General features: G+C 45.2%; 2 protein-coding genes across 2 annotated transcripts in view; one reads left to right on the top strand and one right to left on the bottom strand.

The window, feature by feature from the left end:
- The window catches only part of LOC145861820 (butyrophilin subfamily 1 member A1), a 315,627-nt gene that overhangs the window by 54,045 nt on the left and 241,248 nt on the right, over positions 1-20,334 (bottom strand). The gene's annotated exons all lie outside the window — the stretch shown is intronic.
- The window catches only part of LOC123732551 (uncharacterized), a gene marked incomplete at its 5' end in the record, with an annotated part of 37,357 nt that continues 17,968 nt past the window's right edge, over positions 946-20,334 (top strand). The window contains 4 exons of the mRNA XM_082965437.1: positions 946-1,402; positions 12,289-12,531; positions 12,785-12,997; positions 13,156-13,212. Coding sequence (XP_082821563.1) covers positions 946-1,402; positions 12,289-12,531; positions 12,785-12,997; positions 13,156-13,212 — 970 coding nt within the window. The remainder of the gene's footprint in view (positions 1,403-12,288; positions 12,532-12,784; positions 12,998-13,155; positions 13,213-20,334) is intronic.

Below are 20,334 nucleotides of genomic sequence, written 5' to 3'. Positions count from 1 at the left end.
CCTACCCCTACACTAACCCTACCTACCCTACCTAGCCCTACACTAACCCTACCTACCCTACACTTACCCTACCTACCCTACACTACCCCTACCTACCCCTACACTAACCCTACCTACCCCTACACTACCCCTACCTACCCCTACACTAACCCTACCTACCCTACACTAACCCTACCTACCCCTACACTAACCCTACCTACCCCTACACTACCCCTACCTACCCCTACACTAACCCTACCTACCCTACACTAACCCTACCTACCCCTACACTAACCCTACCTACCCTACACTAACCCTACCTACCCCTACACTAACCCTACCTACCCCTACACTACCCCTACCTACCCCTACACTAACCCTACCTACCCTACACTAACCCTACCTACCCCTACACTAACCCTGCCAATCCTCCTGACAGAGCTGGTGTAACTGAGTCAGGTTTGTAGGCCTCTTTGCTCACACACTTTTTCAGTTCTTCCCACAAATGTTCTATGGGATTGAGGTCGCCTCCTGCCGCTACCTGTCTCATTTATTATGCTACAGAAAACCTTTCCTAAGTTACTACTAACAGAGATTCCTCTATAGTTACCGGGTCAAACATGTCATCATTTTGTATCTAGGTGTGATAAAGCCTTGTCTCCAGATCTCAGGATAGTATCCTACCCTCATCACCACGTTAAACAGCTAGAGAATAGCCTCTCTCTCCTGTGTTTCAGCATCTCTGTTCCAATAAAGGCTTTACTGCTCTTGAGGGCCTATATTTAATCATTTACTTTCTGTCTCTGTCTCTGTCTCTCTCTCTGTCTTTCTCTCTGTCTGTCTCTCTCTGTCTCTCTCTCTGTCTTTCTCTCTGTCTCTGTCTCTCTCTGTCTCTCTGTCTCTCTGTCTCTCTCTCTCTCTCTCTCTGTCTCTGTCTCTCTCTTACTTTCTCTTTCTCACTGTCTCTGTCTGTCTGTCTGTCTGTCTGTCTGTCTGTCTGTCTGTCTGTCTGTCTGTCTGTCTGTCTGTCTGTCTGTCTGTCTGTCTGTCTGTCTGTCTGTCTGTCTGTCTGTCTGTCTGTCTGTCTGTCTGTCTGTCTGTCTGTCTGTCTGTCTGTCTGTCTGTCTGTCTGTCTGTCTGTCTCTCTGTCTCTCTCCTCCAGCCTCTCTGAGCATCACCCCAGACAGATCTCAGTTCTTTAAATATGAGTCTGTCTCTCTGAGCTGTGAGGTTCAGGGGAACTCTGCTGGATGGAGAGTGGTGAGGAATGCAGAGAAAGGAATCCTTTCAGAGTGTAATACTACCTGGGGAAAACCACAAGGGTCTTCATGCATCGTGCCACTAATACCATCAGACAGTGGAGTGTACTGGTGTGTGTCTGGGTCTGGAGAACACAGCAATGCTGTCAACATCACAGTACACGGTATGTCCACAAACACCATCTACTAACATTATAGTGTTTAGTGGTTCATCTGGTTTCAGAAAACTGATGTTACGTTTATATATGATGTTTATATATTATATACAGCTGGAGCTGTGATCCTGGAGAGACCTGTTTATATATTATATACAGCTGGAGCTGTGATCCTGGAGAGACCTGTTTATATATGATGTTTATATTGTAACGACCCGGTATTGTGTTCTGTGTTTGTGGGTGTGTTATGGTTCTCATGGCTACTAGCAGGGGTTAAATATGTCAGGACAGAGGGAAAGGTTGGGGGGGTATGATGGGTAATCCCGCAGGATTTGGAAATGCATAAATAGGGATTACTGTCTCATCTTCTTTCTTTCTGTTCGGGGCCTTGATCTGTTCCTATGGGAGTGACCCTTATCTCGACATGGTATAATTGTGTACGTTCGGCATTTAGCGGCGTGGGCTGTGGCCTGAACAATAGCCCAGTTTAGGAATAAACCTGTGTTCTGACCTGCACACCTAGAGTCCGTCTCTTTTCCCTTTATGACCCAGCCGGGTCATTACATTGGCGTCATAAGTGCTTTCGAACTACGGGATCGAGACTAGGCGAGTTAGCTGTTCAGTATAGGCTGGGTTGGCTTTAGCGTGACTCGCATCTACGGTCATGATGCTTGGGGCGAGGCGGAAAATTAAGGAAGAGTCGGACAATGTGTCCATTGTGGGCTCGGGGGTACCCGGTCGGGAGTGTCGGGCGGCGACTGCCGTAGAAGAGCTGGAGGGCCACATGGCGGGAGTTAAATTGTCAGTCAGCAAGATGGCAGAACTGGCGGGTTTTCCTTCACACCGCTCGAGAGCAGACGTCACGGCGACGGGGATATCGACGTCACCGGGTGCGGAAATGGCGAGGCCTGCTTATGTAAACAGAGATGGCAGCGGCCTATTGCCATTAGCCACGGTAGCGGCTAAACTACCAAAGTTCAATGGACAAGGTAAATGGGAAGTTTTTTTCACTCAATTCGAGTTGTTGGCTAGAGCCGGGAGGTGGTCTGACGAGACGAAAGCGTTACAGCTTGCCCTGAGCCTGGCAGAGGAGGCGTCGGAATGCCTGTTAACGCTAGCCCCGGACAAGAGGGGCGACTACGGTGCGCTAGTGGAGGCATTGGGCGGCCGTTTCGGCAGCGACGCGCAGCCCAACATGCTGCGGATTGAACTGAGTAACAAAAAGAGACTTCAGGGGGAATCATTAAAGGCGTTGGCAAGTGGTATTCTGAGCCTGACCAGGCGGGCTTATGCAACTATGCCGATTGGGGTGCAAGACGAGCTGGCACGGGACAGTTTTATTAGAGCGCTCTCTTCCACCGAACTGGGTAAGCATGTTCAGATGGCGGACCCACCATCTCTGCGGGCTGCAGTGGAGATAGCCAGGAAGAGGGAGCTGATCTGGGGTGAGGGAGTGAGAGTGGAAGTCGCCAGTCAACCAGAGGTGAGAGCAGCGGTGGCTGGGGTGCCAGGGGTCACGAAACCAGAGTGGGTCAACGAGTTGGGCGGGCTAGTCAAGACTGCTTCGCTTGTCATGGAGAGGGGCTCCAGGCAGCGTCGCAGTGTCAGCTCAACTCCTATTGTCTGCTGGGGTTGTGGCCAGCCTGGCCACATTCAGCGGGAGTGTGGCAGATTCCCCCGTCACCAGGGAAACGACGGCGGGTTCTCGCGCAGGGGGCAGCGCAGACCCACCCCCCCGCCCCGAACCCACTGTAAGCAAAAGAGGTACCCAGCAGCGCAGACAAGAGGGTGGGGACCTGCTCCCCCAGGGTGTAGCTGCCACCGTGTTTCCTAGTCCGGTAGTTGTGGTGGGACGTACCACCGTTGGGGACTTCTGCAATGTCATCGTCAAGGTAGAGGGGGTGGAATGTTTGGCCCTGGTCGACACGGGCTCTACAGTAACCCTGGTGAGACCAGACATACTACCTGTTGGGGTGCGGGTGGAGCCGACCCTTGTCCAGCTACGGACTGTCACGGGGGAGCTAGCCCCCATGTTAGGGAAGTGTCAGCTATCTGTGACTGTGGGGGGGAGAACTGTGGGGTGTCTGGCGTGGGTAGCAGCGGTGCAGGACCCCTGTATACTGGGAATGGACTTTTTGAAAAACTGTGGGGCTCAGTTGGACTTAGCGTCGGGCACTTTGAGGCTGTCGGGGGGGCCCACAGTGGGAATGTCGCCTTCGGGAGAGCCAGCAGGGGGCAGGGCTGTCCCTCCGTCTTCCTCCAAGCTTGCAGAAACTCCACCGGTCATCCCGGCTGCTCCCTTGGTCGTTGTGCCATTCCAGCAGCTGTCTCCGGCGGCGACGGCCTTCACTCCCCATCATGGTGCAAGCACAGGCAGCTCAGTAGCCCAAAACACACTGGCTCCTTCACCCCATCAGCCCGACGGGGGGAAGGAGGAAGCTATCGACGCCGTCGAGGCTGTGTGGCTGAAGAACTGTCAGGGTCTGGATGAGAGACAACAGAGACAGTTAAAGCAGCTGCTGTTGGACTTTAACCTCTTGGGGCTATGTGGGACGCTAGCGTGCCACCCGTGGTGCACCCTATCAACAGCAGGTGCATTTCAAGAGCGGCAAATTTGAAACCAAATAAATGTCAAAATTCAAATTTTTCAAACATACACTCTTTGAAAGATAAACATCTCCTTAACCTCTATGGGCTAGGTGGGACGCTAGCGTGCCACCCGTGGTGCACTCCATCAACAGCAGGTGCATTTCAAGAGCGGCAAATTTGAATCCAAATAAATGTCAAAATTCAAATTTTGCAAAAATACAACTATTTTACACCATTTGAAAGATAAACATCTCCTTAATCTAACCACGTTTTACGATTTCAAAAAGGTTTTACGGCGAAAGCATAAATTTAGAGTATGTTAGGACAGTACATTTACAAGAGTTGTGTGTAATGTTTTGTCAAGTCAAAGACAGGGTCACCAAAACCATAAAACCAGCTAAAATGATGCACTAACCTTTTACAATCTCCATCAGATGACACTCCTAGGACATTATGTTAGACAATGCATGCATTTTTAGTTCTATCAAGTTCATATTTATATCCAAAAACAGCGTTTTACTATGGCATTGATGTTGAGGAAATCGTTTCCCTCCAATAACCGGCAGTCAAGTCAGCGTCACAAATTAAATAATTAAAATTAGAAAACATTGGTAAAATATTATATTGTCATTTAAAGAATTATAGATTTACATCTCTTGAACGCAATCAACTTGCCAGATTTAAAAATAACCTTACTGGGAAATCACACTTTGCAATAATCTGAGCACTTGCGCCCAGAAAAATACGCGTTGCGATACAGACTAGACGTCATGTTGGGGAGATCTAAAATCGAAAATACTATGTAAATAATCCATTACCTTTGATTCTCTTCATCAGATGTCACTTCCAGGTATCACAGGTCCATAACGAATGTAGTTTTGTTCAAAAAAGCTCATCATTTATGTCCAAAAAACTCCGTCTTGTTAGCACATGATCTAAGCCAGCCGGACTTCTCGTCATGAACGAGGGGAAAAAATATATTTACGTTCGTTCAAACATGTCAAACGTTGTATAGCATAAATCATTAGGGCCTTTTTTAACCAGAACATGAATAATATTCAAGGTGGACGAATGCATACTCTTTTATAACGTATTGGAACGAGGGTACCCAACATGAACTCGCGCGCCAGGTGTCTAATGGGACATCATCGTTCCATGGCTCTTGTTCGGTCAGATCTCCCTCCAGAAGACTCAAATCACTTTGTAAAGGCTGGTGACATCTAGTGGAAGCAATAGGAAGTGCCAAAATATTCCTCAGCCCCTGTGTTTTTCAATGGGATAGGTTTAAAGTCAATACAACACATCAGGTATCCACTTCCTGTCAGAAAATGTCTCAGGGTTTTGCCTGCCAAATGAGTTCTGTTATACTCACAGACACCATTCAAACAGTTTTAGAAACTTTAGAGTGTTTTCTATCCATATATAATAAGTATATGCATATTCTAGTTACTGGGTAGGATTAGTAACCAGATTAAATCGGGTACATTTTTTTTATCCAGACGTGCAAATGCTGCCCCCTAGCCCTAACAGGTTAATCTAACCACGTTGTCCGATTTCAAAAAGGCTTTACAGCGAAAGCAAAACATTAGATAATGTCAGCAAAGTACCAAGCCAGAAATAATCAGACACCCATTTTTCAAGCTAGCATATAATGTCACATAAACCCAGAAGACAGCTAAATGCAGCACTAACCTTTTACAAACTTCATCAGATGACACACCTAGGACATCATGTTACACACAGCATGCATTCTTTTGTTCAATAAAGGTCATATTTATATATAAAAACAGCATTTTACATCGGCGTCTGAGTTGACTAACTATTTTCCCCTCAAATGCGTCCCGGGAAACTGCGCATAATTCCATTTATTACTATTCGAAAACAATTTTTTAAATTTATATTGTCAATCTAACATTTATAGATGAATATATCTTGAGAACACCTGTCATACCAGATTTTAAATTAACTTTACTGGGTAATCACACTTTGCGATAAAAGGAGATGCGATACTCAGAAAATGAGCCTGGAATACTAGCGCCGCGCCATCTTGGAACAATCGCATGTCACATCTCATCTTGTATAATATTGTCAATAATCGCCTACCTTTAGTTGTCTTCATCAGAAAGCACTTCCAGGAATCCCAGGTCCACAACAGATGTATTTTCGGTCGAAAAAGTCCATAATTCATGTTCCATTAGCCTGCTGCTGGTAGCGTGTCCTAGGGCTATCTCCAAATCTTCCGACGTGCGCGGGACAGAAGTTTAGGAAAATGTACTTTTCCCCTCCTCTAGGTTCGTTCAAACATGTCAAACGTTGTAAAACATTAATCTTCAGGGCCTGTAACACCAAGAGAGCCAATAAGATTCGACGGGGACGATTGCAGAGTGTTTTGAAACATTTCCAAAGGTGGGGGTAGACACGGCCGCCGGCGTCATAATGGTGATGGCCCATCCCCTGTGACCAATTTCCAACGCGTCTCATTCACTGAGTTTCGACTGTATAAGGCTCAAACCACTGTGAAAAGACTGGGGACATCTAGTGGAAGCAATAGGAAGTGCTCAGTGAACCATTGCTCACGGTGTGATTAATAGTCAAAGTGATGAAGTCTAGTCCACAATTCAGAATTACACTTCCTGTTTCAATCGGTCTCGGGGTTTTGACTGCCATATGAGTTCTGTTATACTCACAGACACCATTCAAACAGTTTTAGAAACTTTAGGGTGTTTTTCATCCATATATAATAAGTATATGCATGTCCTAGCTTCTGAGTTTGATTAGTAGGCCGTTGAAAATGGGAACTAATTTTTTTCAAAATGCGCTGTGGCGCCCCCTATCCTAGGCTATCCCCAAGAGGTTTTAAAGATAGCTTCGCTTGGGGGGAAGATGAGGTAGGACAAACGCACCTAGTTCAGCAAGAAATAGACACTGGAGACGCCCGACCCATTAAAATTCGGCCCCGTCGTATTCCCCTTGCCAGGAGGGAAGCAGCAGACACAGCTATTGTTGACATGTTGCGGGCTGATTTCATTGAGCCATCAGATAGCCCATGGTCCGTGCCGGTCGTCATGGTGCCTAAGAAAGGGGGTAAACTTAGGTTTTGTGTTGACTACAGGGGCCTAAATTCTGTCACCACTAAAGACTCTTATCCCCTACCGAGGATTGATGAGTCGCTAGACCACGTGAGAGGGTCCTCGTGGTTCTCCTCCCTTGATCTGCGCAGTGGCTACTGGCAGGTGCCCCTCTCGCCAGGGGCACGTGACAAAACGGCCTTCTCCACAGATAGGGGCCATTGGCAGTTCAAGGTGCTGTGCTTCGGGCTCTGTAATGCTCCTGCCACCTTTGAGAGGCTCATGGACAGAGTGCTGGCTGGGGTTCCGAGAGACGAGTGTGTTGTGTACCTAGACGACATATTGGTGCACGGCACATCGTTTGAGGGGGCACTGGGGGCACTTAGGCGAGTGTTGGAGAGGATCTTGGGGGCGGGGCTAAAATTACATCCGAGAAAGTGCCATTTCATGCAAAGGGAGGTGGCGTTCCTGGGGCATCAGCTGGGTGGTGAGGGCATCAGCACGATGCCAGACAAAGTAGAGGCTGTGAGGGGGTGGCCAGTTCCAGGGGGAAAAAAAGAGGTTAAGAGCTTCCTGGGGCTGGCATCCTACTATCGTAGGTTTGTGAAGGGGTTTGCGGGGGTAGCGGCTCCTTTGAACCACCTTCTCAAGGAGGACACTGTTTTTCAGTGGACCGAAGAGCACCAGCGGGCGTTTGAGGCCCTCAAACGTGCCCTGATGGAGGCCCCTGTCCTGGCCTCACCAGACCTGAACCGTCCGTTCATCCTGGACACCGACGCAAGCAATGAGGGTTTGGGGCTGTGCTGGCTCAGCGTGGTCCTGATGGGGAACACGTAGTAGCTTATTACAGCAGAACTTTTGATAAGGCTGAAAAACGCTACTGCGTGACAAGGAGAGAGCTTTTGGCTGTCGTGGCAGCAGTACGCCATTTCAAGTACTACCTGGGGGGCCTGCCGTTTGTGGTCCGGACGGATCACTCCGCCCTGCAGTGGCTTCTCTCCTTCAAGGAGCCATTGGGCCAGATTGCCCGCTGGCTGGAGGAGCTGCAACCCTACGACTTCCAGGTGGAGCACAGAGCCGGCCTTCGCCACAGCAATGCAGACGCCTTGTCCCGCCGCCCGTGTGCTGAGGATGGCTGTGGGTACTGCGCCAAACGGGTGGAGCGAGAGAGAGAACTGTGCAGGGAGGAGGGAGACACCGCCACGGTGAGTCAGCTGAGTGTGACAGAGTGCCGGGAGCTTGAGGCTGTGGACGTTGGGGAGTGGAGGCGTCGCCAGGAGGAGGACGCAGAGCTGCGTCCTGTGCTGCGGTGGGTGGAAGAGAGAAGACGACCGCCGTGGGGGGAAGTAGCCCCTCTATCACCAGTCACCAAGGGACTGTGGGCTAAATTCACAGTCCTTAGAGTGGCTGAGGGAGTGCTCCAGAGGGGGTGGGAAAAGCCAGCGACTGGAGAAATTACGTGGCAGGTAGTGGTGCCCAAAAGGCTGCAGGGGAGCGTGTTACAGCAGCTTCATGGGGGAGTTGGCGCAGGGCATTTTGGGGTCTCCAAAACGTTAAAGCGCGTGCGTAAAGGCTTCTATTGGGCCAGGCACAGGAGGGATGTTGAGGACTTTTGTAGGCAGTGCGACGAGTGTGCTGCTAAAAAAGGACCTCCAGGTCAGTCACACGCCCTCCTACAACAATTCCCAGTAGGGGAGCCCATGGAGAGACTGGGGGTAGACATAGTGGGGCCGTTTCCAACCACAGACAGCGGTAACAGGTGGATTCTAACCGCTATGGACTACTTCACCAAGTGGCCGGAGGCTTACGCTCTCCCAGACCAGGAGGCAGAGACAGTAGCTGATGCCTTGGTGGGGGGAATAATCAGTCGGTTTGGGGTGCCACAGTCTATTCACAGCGACCAGGGGAGAAACTTCGAGTCACGGGTGTTCTCAGAGTTATGTAGACGGTTAGGCGCGGAGAAGACGCGCACTACTCCGCTTCACCCCCAGAGTGATGGGCTGGTGGAAAGATTTAACAGAACATTAGCACAGCAGCTGGCCATCGTTACCTCAAAACACCAGAGAGATTGGGACACCCACTTACCGTTTATTCTTATGGCATGTAGGTCGGCTGTTCAAGAATCGACTGCGTGCTCCCCAGCGCTACTAATGTTAGGTCGTGAGTTGCGCACCCCAGCCGAACTGACGTTTGGCCACCCTCCTGATAATGACGACGGGGTTTTGCCTGGCCCGAACTATGTGTGTCGTCTGCAGAACCGGTTAGAAGCGGCTCACACCTTCGCAAGAGAGCAACTCGAGAACGCAGGGGTGCGCCAAAAGCGCCACTACGACTCGCGCGCTAGGGGGAGGCACTTTGGAGCGGGAGAATGTGTGTGGCTCCACAACCCCACACGCAAGAAGGGGCGGTGCCCAAAGCTGGACAGTGCATGGGTGGGGCCGTGTCTGGTGATAGAGAGAGTGGGGGAGGTGACGTACCGGGTGGAGGTCCCCCCACGGAGCAGGAAGGTGGTGGTCCACCGGGACCGATTGGCACCCTACAGAGGGAGGAAAACGGTAGGAAATGGGAGTGAGGTCTCTGATGTGAGCCCACGGGAACAGTCTAACGAGGAGACTCTAGCGCAACCTGAGCCTGGGATGGGGGCTGCTTCTTCGGAGGGCGCTGGAAATGACATTGGGGCAGATGAGTGTTCTGGGGGTTCACCGGTGAGAGCCACGGGGAGGCCCAAGAGACTGATGCGACCTCCGGGTCGTTTTAAGGATTTTGTTGTGTAACCCTAGGGGCTAGGGTTTAGAAAGGGGGGGTGGCTATGTAACGACCCGGTATTGTGTTCTGTGTTTGTGGGTGTGTTATGGTTCTCATGGCTACTAGCAGGGGTTAAATATGTCAGGACAGAGGGAAAGGTTGGGGGGGTATGATGGGTAATCCCGCAGGATTTGGAAATGCATAAATAGGGATTACTGTCTCATCTTCTTTCTTTCTGTTCGGGGCCTTGATCTGTTCCTATGGGAGTGACCCTTAACCTCTATGGGCTAGGTGGGACGCTAGCGTGCCACCCGTGGTGCACTCCATCAACAGCAGGTGCATTTCAAGAGCGGCAAATTTGAAACCAAATAAATGTCAAAATTCAAATTTTTCAAACATACACTCTTTGAAAGATAAACATCTCCTTAACCTCTATGGGCTAGGTGGGACGCTAGCGTGCCACCCGTGGTGCACTCCATCAACAGCAGGTGCATTTCAAGAGCGGTAAATTTGAATCCAAATAAATGTCAAAATTCAAATTTTTCAAAAATACAACTATTTTACACCATTTGAAAGATAAACATCTCCTTAATCTAACCACGTTTTACGATTTCAAAAAGGTTTTACGGCGAAAGCATAAATTTAGAGTATGTTAGGACAGTACATTTACAAGAGTTGTGTGTAATGTTTTGTCAAGTCAAAGACAGGGTCACCAAAACCATAAAACCAGCTAAAATGATGCACTAACCTTTTACAATCTCCATCAGATGACACTCCTAGGACATTATGTTAGACAATGCATGCATTTTTAGTTCTATCAAGTTCATATTTATATCCAAAAACAGCGTTTTACTATGGCATTGATGTTGAGGAAAACGTTTCCCTCCAATAACCGGCAGTCAAGTCAGCGTCACAAATTAAATAATTAAAATTAGAAAACATTGGTAAAATATTATATTGTCATTTAAAGAATTATAGATTTACATCTCTTGAACGCAATCAACTTGCCAGATTTAAAAATAACCTTACTGGGAAATCACACTTTGCAATAATCTGAGCACTGCGCCCAGAAAAATACGCGTTGCGATACAGACTAGACGTCATGTTGGGGAGATCTAAAATCGAAAATACTATGTAAATAATCCATTACCTTTGATTCTCTTCATCAGATGTCACTTCCAGGTATCACAGGTCCATAACGAATGTAGTTTTGTTCAAAAAAGCTCATCATTTATGTCCAAAAATCTCCGTCTTGTTAGCACATGATCTAAGCCAGCCGGACTTCTCGTCATGAACGAGGGGAAAAAATATATTTACGTTCGTTCAAACATGTCAAACGTTGTATAGCATAAATCATTAGGGCCTTTTTTAACCAGAACATGAATAATATTCAAGGTGGACGAATGCATACTCTTTTATAACGTATTGGAACGAGGGTACCCAACATGAACTCGCGCGCCAGGTGTCTAATGGGACATCATCGTTCCATGGCTCTTGTTCGGTCAGATCTCCCTCCAGCAGACTCAAAACACTTTGTAAAGGCTGGTGACATCTAGTGGAAGCAATAGGAAGTGCCAAAATATTCCTCAGCCCCTGTGTTTTTCAATGGGATAGGTTTAAAGGTAATACAACACATCAGGTATCCACTTCCTGTCAGAAAATGTCTCAGGGTTTTGCCTGCCAAATGAGTTCTGTTATACTCACAGACACCATTCAAACAGTTTTAGAAACTGTAGAGTGTTTTCTATCCATATATAATAAGTATATGCATATTCTAGTTACTGGGTAGGATTAGTAACCAGATTAAATCGGGTACATTTTTTTTATCCAGACGTGCAAATGCTGCCCCCTAGCCCTAACAGGTTAACTCGACATGGTATAATTGTGTACGTTCGGCATTTAGCGGCATGGGCTGTGGCCTGAACAATAGCCCAGTTTAGGAATAAACCTGTGTTCTGACCTGCACACCTAGAGTCCGTCTCTTTTCCCTTTATGACCCAGCCGGGTCATTACAATATATTATATACAGCTGGTGCTGTGATCCTGGAGAGACCTGTTTATATATGATGTTTATATATTATATACAGCTGGTGCTGTGATCCTGGAGAGACCTGTTTATATATGATGTTTATATATTATATACAGCTGGACCTGTGATCCTGGATAGACCTGTTTATATATGATGTTTATATATTATATACAGCTGGAGCTGTGATCCTGGAGAGACCTGTTTATATATGATGTTTATATATTATATACAGCTGGACCTGTGATCCTGGATAGACCTGTTTATATATGATGTTAAGATATTATATACAGTTGGAGCTGTGATCCTGGAGAGACCTGTTTATATATAATGTTTATATATTATATACAGCTGGTGCTGTGATCCTGGAGAGACCTGTTTATATATGATGTTTATATATTATATACAGCTGGTGCTGTGATCCTGGAGAGACCTGTTTATATATGATGTTTATATATTATATACAGCTGGAGCTGTGATCCTGGAGAGCCCTGCCCTTCCTGTGACTGAGGGAGATTCTGTGACTCTGCGCTGCAGATATCAGCGAACTCCCTCTAACCTCACAGCTGATTTCTACAAAGATGGATCCCTCATCAGGACTGAGACTACAGGAGAGATGACCATCCCTGCAGTATCCAAGTCAGATGAAGGACTCTACAAGTGTACCAACTCTGAAGGAGAATCACCAGAGAGCTGGATGACTGTGACAGGTGAGAATATGACAAACCTTGACATTCAGATTATCTGGTCCTTCTTTACACTGTTAAGTGGTGCTAAAACCTACATTATAAACTGGGTGGATCCAGGTTCATAGGGTGAGACATTACATTCATAATAGTTCTTATAATCTCTGCTTGGACAATAGACGTAATTCTGTAGATGTAGGTACATTAATACTGATAACATTAATCAGATCACAGTTTCTAACTATTTACTGTGTTGTTTCTTCTTGTGTTTTTCAAGCTAAGGGATCTACCCCCACCCCATCCTCTCCTACCACCTCTCTCCTCCTCCCTCTGTCTGTCTCTGGGTTGGTGGCTGCTCTCTCCATCTCTCTGATCATTCTACTGGTCCTGTTCTGCAAGAAGAGGAACAAAGATGTAGCAGCTGAACCCAGAGATGTTACGTATGCTGACGTTAGAATCACACAGGACCCAGAACCCAGGAGAAGGAGAGGTACACACACACACACACACACACACACACACACACACACACACACACACACACACACACACACACACACACACACACACACACACACACACACACACACACACACCCCCCCCGTACAGTGTCTTTATGTCTTTAACCCATTGTCTCGTCTCCTCCAGAGAAGTCTCCAGGAGCTGATCCAGTCTACTCTGCAGTGAAGACCTCCAACACCACAGGTACTGTAGTACTGAATAACACTATAACACCACAGGTACTGTAGTACTGAATAACACTATAACACCACAGGTACTGTAATACTGTATAACACTATAACACCACAGGTACTGTAATACTGTATAACACTATAACACCACAGGTACTGTAATACTGTATAACACTATAACACCACAGCTACTGTATTACTATATAACACTATTTTATTTTATTTTTATATTTTTATATACTTGCTCATTTCCCAACTTGGAAGCGAACTGTCACGAGAATTTTTAATCCCAATGATGATAACTAAACAATAATTTAAGCTTTGACAAATTCCCCGATGTTTGTAAGACCCTGTGTTTAATAATAATTAGTCTCAGATTCTGCAAAAGGTTCATCCTTTACTCTTTATTCTCTATTATTTATACCTATGCCTTCAAAATAAAAACAATACATTTATAACACACACACACACACAGACACACACACACACACACACACACACACACACACACACACACACACACACACACACACACACACACACACACACACACACACACACACACACACACACACACACACACAAACTCACATTAGTAGAAACTCCACCTCTCTTTAGGTGGGCCGTATCTTTTTCCACAGTTCACATTCTTAGTTTATCCTGTTGCGGAACCCCTCGCCAACAGCCAGTGAAATAGCAGGGCGCCAAATTCAAAACAACAAAAATCTCATAATTCAAATTTCTCAAACATACAAGTATTATACACCATTTTAAAGATACACTTCTCGTTAATCCAACCACAGTGTCCGATTTCAAAAAGGCTTTACAGCGAAAGCATACCATTGGATTATGTTAGGACAGCGCCTAGACAAGAAAAACCACACAGCCATTTTCCAAGCAAGGAGAGGCGTCACAAAAACCAGAAATACAGCTCTAATTAACCTGTTAGGGCTAGGGGGCAGCATTTGCACGTCTGGATAAAAAAAATGTACCCGATTTAATCTGGTTACTAATCCTACCCAGTAACTAGAATATGCATATACTTATTATATATGGATAGAAAACACTCTAAAGTTTCTAAAACTGTTTGAATGGTGTCTGTGAGTATAACAGAACTCATTTGGCAGGCAAAACCCTGAGACATTTTCTGACAGGAAGTGGATACCTGATGTGTTGTATTGACTTTAAACCTATCCCATTGAAAAACACAGGGGCTGAGGAATATTTTGGCACTTCCTATTGCTTCCACTAGATGTCACCAGCCTTTACAAAGTGTTTTGAGTCTTCTGGAGGGAGATCTGACCGAACAAGAGCCATGGAACGATGATGTCCCATTAGACACCTGGCGCGCGAGTTCATGTTGGGTACCCTCGTTCCAATACGTTATAAAAGAGTATGCATTCGTCCACCTTGAATATTATTCATGTTCTGGTTAAAAAAGGCCCTAATGATTTATGCTATACAACGTTTGACATGTCTGAACGAACGTAAATATATTTTTTCCCCTTGTTCATGACGAGAAGTCCGGCTGGCTTAGATCATGTGCTAACAAGACGGAGATTTTTGGACATAAATGATGAGCTTTTTTGAACAAAACTACATTCGTTATGGACCTGTGATACCTGGAAGTGACATCTGATGAAGAGAATCAAAGGTAATGGATTATTTACATAGTATTTTCGATTTTAGATCTCCCCAACATGACGTCTAGTCTGTATCGCAACGCGTATTTTTCTGGGCGCAGTGCTCAGATTATTGCAAAGTGTGATTTCCCAGTAAGGTTATTTTTAAATCTGGCACGTTGATTGCGTTCAAGAGATGTAAATCTATAATTCTTTAAATGACAATATAATATTTTACCAATGTTTTCTAATTTTAATTATTTAATTTGTGACGCTGACTTGACTGCCGGTTATTGGAGGGAAACGATTTCCTCAACATCAATGCCATAGTAAAACGCTGTTTTTGGATATAAATATGAACTTGATAGAACTAAAAATGCATGCATTGTCTAACATAATGTCCTAGGAGTGTCATCTGATGGAGATTGTAAAAGGTTAGTGCATCATTTTAGCTGGTTTTATGGTTTTGGTGACCCTGTCTTTGACTTGACAAAACATTACACACAACTCTTGTAAATGTACTGTCCTAACATACTCTAAATTTATGCTTTCGCCGTAAAACCTTTTTGAAATCGTAAAACGTGGTTAGATTAAGGAGATGTTTATCTTTCAAAGGGTGTAAAATAGTTGTATGTTTGAAAAATTTGAATTTTGACATTTATTTGGATTCAAATTTGCCGCTCTTGAAATGCACCTGCTGTTGATGGAGTGCACCACGGGTGGCACGCTAGCGTCCCACCTAGCCCATAGAGGTTAATCACTAACCTTTGACGATCTTCTTCAGATGACAGTCCCAGGACTCAATGTTACACAATACATGTATGTTTTGCTCGATAAAGTTCATATTTATATCCAAAAACCCCATTTTACATTGGCGCATAATGTTCAGAAATGTTTTGCCTCCAAAACACCCGGTGAATGAGCACATCAATTTACAGAAATACTCATCATAAATGTTGATAAAAGATACAAGTGTTATGCATAGAATTAAAGATAAACTTCTCCTTAATGCAACCGCTGTGTCAGATTTTAAAAAAGCTTTACGGCGAAAGCACACCTTGCAATAATGTGAGCACAGCGCTCAGACACCAAAACAAGCCATTCAGATACCCGCCATGTTGTGGAGTCAACAAAAGTCAGAAATAGTTTTATAAATATTCACTTATCTTTGAAGATCTTCATCGGAATGCACTCCCAGGAATCCCAGTTCCACAATAAATGTTTGTTTTGTTTCGATAAAGTCCATATTTATGTCCAAATACCTCCTTTTTGTTCGCGCGTTCAGGTCACTATTCCAAATGCACAATGCGCGAGCAGACAAAGTCAAAAAAGTTATATTATAGATCGTAGAAACATGTCAAAAGATGTATATAATCAATCTTTAGGATGTTTTTATCATAAATCTTCAATAATATTCCAACTGGACAATTCCTTTGTCTTTAGAAATGAAAAGGAACTCAGCTCGCTCTCACGGTTGTGCGCGTGACTTAGCTCATTGCATTCTGCCAGACACCTGATTCCAACAGCTCTTATTCTCTCCCTATTCACAGTAGAAGCATGAAACAAGGTTCTAAAGACTGTTGACATCTAGTGGAAGCCTTAGGAAGTGCAATATGACCCCACAGACACTGTATATTGGATAGGCAATCACTTGAAAACTACAAACCTCAGATTTCCCACTTCCTGGTTGGATTTTTTCTCAGGTTTTTGCCTGCCATATGAGTTCTGTTATACTCACAGACATCATTCAAACAGTTTTAGAAACTTCAGAGTGTTTAATATACAAATCTACTAATAATACGCATATATTAGCTTCTGGGCCTGAGTAGCAGGCAGTTTTCTCTGGGCACGCTTTTCATCCGAACGTGAAAATACTGCCCCTGTCCCAAACAGGTTATCACTTTTCTACCAGCCTGGCAGTTTCTAGCCATTCCTCTCCTCCCTAGATTAGAGGGGCCTTGGAAGGGGCCTCTTTCCTGTCGTAAGTTTTCAGAGTTATAAGTAGGTCATGTGTAGTTCACATTGCTACAAAGTAACACAATGGCCTGGTCACACACACACACATTTCATACAATTATATGGTTTCAGGATGGAAGAGTTTATTCATTATCTTAACCTCTCTGGGCTAGGCGAGACGAATTCGTCCCACCTACGCAACAGCCAGTCTAATCCAGTGGCGCGATTTTCAAATACCTTAAAAATCCTATTACTTCAATTTCTCAAACATATGACTATTTTACAGCTATTTAAAGACAAGACTCTCATTAATCTAACCACACTGTCCAATTTCAAAAAGGCTTTACAATGAAAGCAAAACATTAGATTATGTCAGCAGAGTACCAAGCCAGAAATAATCAGACACCCATTTTTCAAGCTAGCATATAATGTCACAAAAACCCAGAAGACAGCTAAATGCAGCACTAACCTTTGATGATCTTCATCAGATGACAACCCTAGGACATTATGTTATACAATACATGCATGTTTTGTTCAATCAAGTTCATATTTATATCAAAAACCAGCTTTTTACATTAGCATGTGAAGTTCAGAACTAGCATACCCCCCGCAAACTTCCGGCGAATTCACTAACAATTTACTAAATTACTCACGATAAACGTTCACAAAAAGCACAACAATTATTTTAAGAATTATAGATACAGAACTCCTCTATGCACTCGATATGTCCGATTTTAAAATAGCTTTTTGGTGAAAGCACATTTTGCAATATTCTAAGTACATAGCCCAGCCATCACGGGCTAGCTATTTAGACACCCGGCAAGTTTAGCACTCACCAATATCAGATTTACTATTACAAAAGTTTGATTACCTTTTGTTGTCTTCGTCAGAATGCACTCCCAGGACTGCTACTTCAATAACAAATGTTGGTTTGGTCCAAAATAATCCATCGTTATATCCGAATAGCGGCGTTTTGTTCGTGCGTTCCAGAAACTATCCGAAATGGTAAATCAGGGTCGCGCGCATGGCGCAATTCATGACAAAAAAATTCGAAATATTCCATTACCGTACTTCGAAGCATGTCAACCGCTGTTTAAAATCCATTTTATTGCATTTTTCTCGTAAAAAAGCGATAATATTCCGACCGGGAATGTCCATTTAGCTAAACAGAGGAAAGAAAACAAAGCTTTCGGTCGACGCGGGCACGAGCCTGAGTCTCACAGTACTGTAACCAGCCACTACCCAAACGCGCTACTTTGTTTCAGCCAGAGCCTGCAAAGCCATGATTCAGCATTTTGCCGCCTTCTGAGAGCCTATGGCAGCCGTAGGAAGTGTCACGGGACAGCTAAGATCCTCACTCTTCAATAAACAGAGACAAGAAGAACGACACCTTGTCAGACAGGCCACTTCCTGCATGAAATCTTCTCAGGTTTTTGCCTGCCATATGAGTTCTGTAATACTCACAGACACCATTCAAACAGTTTTAGAAACTTTAGGGTGTTTTCTATCCAAAGCCAATAATTATATGCATATTCTAGTTACTGGGCAGGAGTAGTAACCAGATTAAATCGGGTACGTTTTTTATCCAGCCGTGTCAATACTGCCCCCTACCCCCAACAGGTTAAACATATGAATTCCTTTATCAATCCACCCTTTTACTAAATATTACACACTGATACTTCAATCTTTATTAGAAAATAAAGTCATACCAAATCAAACAAAACCAATACATGTATTTACATCACATACTCATCAACGACTGTTCTAGGCCTATATCCAATTATAACTCTTCTTTTTAGGATTTTCATTATAATCTTCATTATCCTCTCTAGGGTACGGGCAGTATTTTCATGGCCGGATGAAAAATGTACCCAAATTAAACTGCCTGCTACTCGGGCCCAGGAGGTAGGATATGCATATTATTAGTAGATTTGGATATTAAACCCCGTTCTGCCAGTGGAACCTCTAGCCAACAGCCAATGGTGTCGAATGGTGCGAAATACAAATACCTCAAAAAATCTATAATTTCAATTTCTCAAACATATCCACACACATCAACACACTCATACAGGCTAAAGCGGCAACACGGTGATTATAACATTTTTATAACATTTTTCCATTTCCCAAACATACTAAAACATACTTCCCAAACATACTATCGAACCACCCTGTCACAGATGTATTAACCCCTGAGTTCTCAGCCCATTCTTCACTTAGAGCCATTAACCCTGCTAGAGCTCTAGTTTTATTAGAAATAAACGTACAACAACGAACCCCTATTGTTCTACATACCCCGCCCTTTTCTGCCAATGACATATCAAGAGCCAGCCTATTTTGCCAGGTCATGAAGGAGGTGGCGGATAATTGGTCAGAGATCCCCTTTACTGCATCCCCGGTTTCATTCATCATATCAAATGTATTTATATAGCCCTTCTTACATCAGCTGATATCACAAAGTGCTGTACAGAAACCCAGCCTTAAACCCCAAACAGCAAGCAATGCAGGTGTAGAAGCACGGTGGCTAGGAAAAACTCCCTAGAAAGGCCAAAACCTAGGAAGAAACCTAGAGAGGAACCAGGCTATGAGGGGTGGCCAGTCCTCTTCTGGCTGTGCCGGGTGGAGATTATAACAGCACATGGCCTAGATGTTCAAATGTTCATAAATGACCAGCATTGTCAAATAATAATAATCATAGTAGTTGTCGAGGGTGCAACAAGTCAGTAACACAAGAGTAAGTGTCAGTTGGCTTTTTCATAGCCGATCTTTGAGAGTATCTCTACCGCTCCTGCTGTTTCTAGAGAGTTGAAAACAGCAGGTCTGGGACAGGTAGCACGTCCGGTGAATAGGTCAGGGTTCCAGCAGGTCTGGGACAACAGGTCTGGGACAGGTAGCATGTCCGGTGAACAGGTCAGGGTTCCATATCTGCAGGCAGAACAGTTGGAACTAGAGCAGCAGCGCGGCCAGGTGAACTGGGGACAGCAAGGAGTCATCAAGCCAGGTAGTCCTGAGGCATGGTCCTAGGGCTCAGGTCCTCCGAGAGAGAGAAAGAAAGAAAGAGAGAATTAGAGAGAGCATATTTAAATTCACACAGGACACCGGAAAAGACAAGAGAAATACTCCAGATGTGACAGACTGACCCCAGCCCCCCGACACATAAACTACTGCAGCATAAATACTGGAGGCTGAGACAGGAGGGGTCAGGAGACACTGTGGCCCCATCCGATGAAACCCCCGGACAGGGCCAAACAGGTAGGATATAACCCCACCCACTTTGCGAAAGCACAGCCTCCACACCACTGGAGGGATATCTCCAACCACCAACATACCATCCCGGGACAAGGCCGAGTATAGCCCACAAAGATCTCCGCCACGGCACAGCCCAAGGGGGGGCGCCAACCCAGACAGGAAGACCACGTCAGTGACTCAACCCACTCAAGTGATGCACCCCTCCCAGCGACGGCATGGAAGAACACCAGTAAGCCAGTGACTCAGCCCCTGTAATACGGGTAGAGGCAGAGAATCCCATTGGAAAGAGGGGAAACCGGCCAGGCAGAGAC

Source organism: Salmo salar, chromosome 18 (genome assembly GCF_965601325.2).
Source record: "Salmo salar chromosome 18, fSalSal1, whole genome shotgun sequence".
Lineage (NCBI taxonomy): Eukaryota > Metazoa > Chordata > Actinopteri > Salmoniformes > Salmonidae > Salmo > Salmo salar.
The sequence above is the reverse complement of the archived record's forward strand: the minus strand, read 5'-3'. Positions and strand labels throughout refer to the sequence as shown.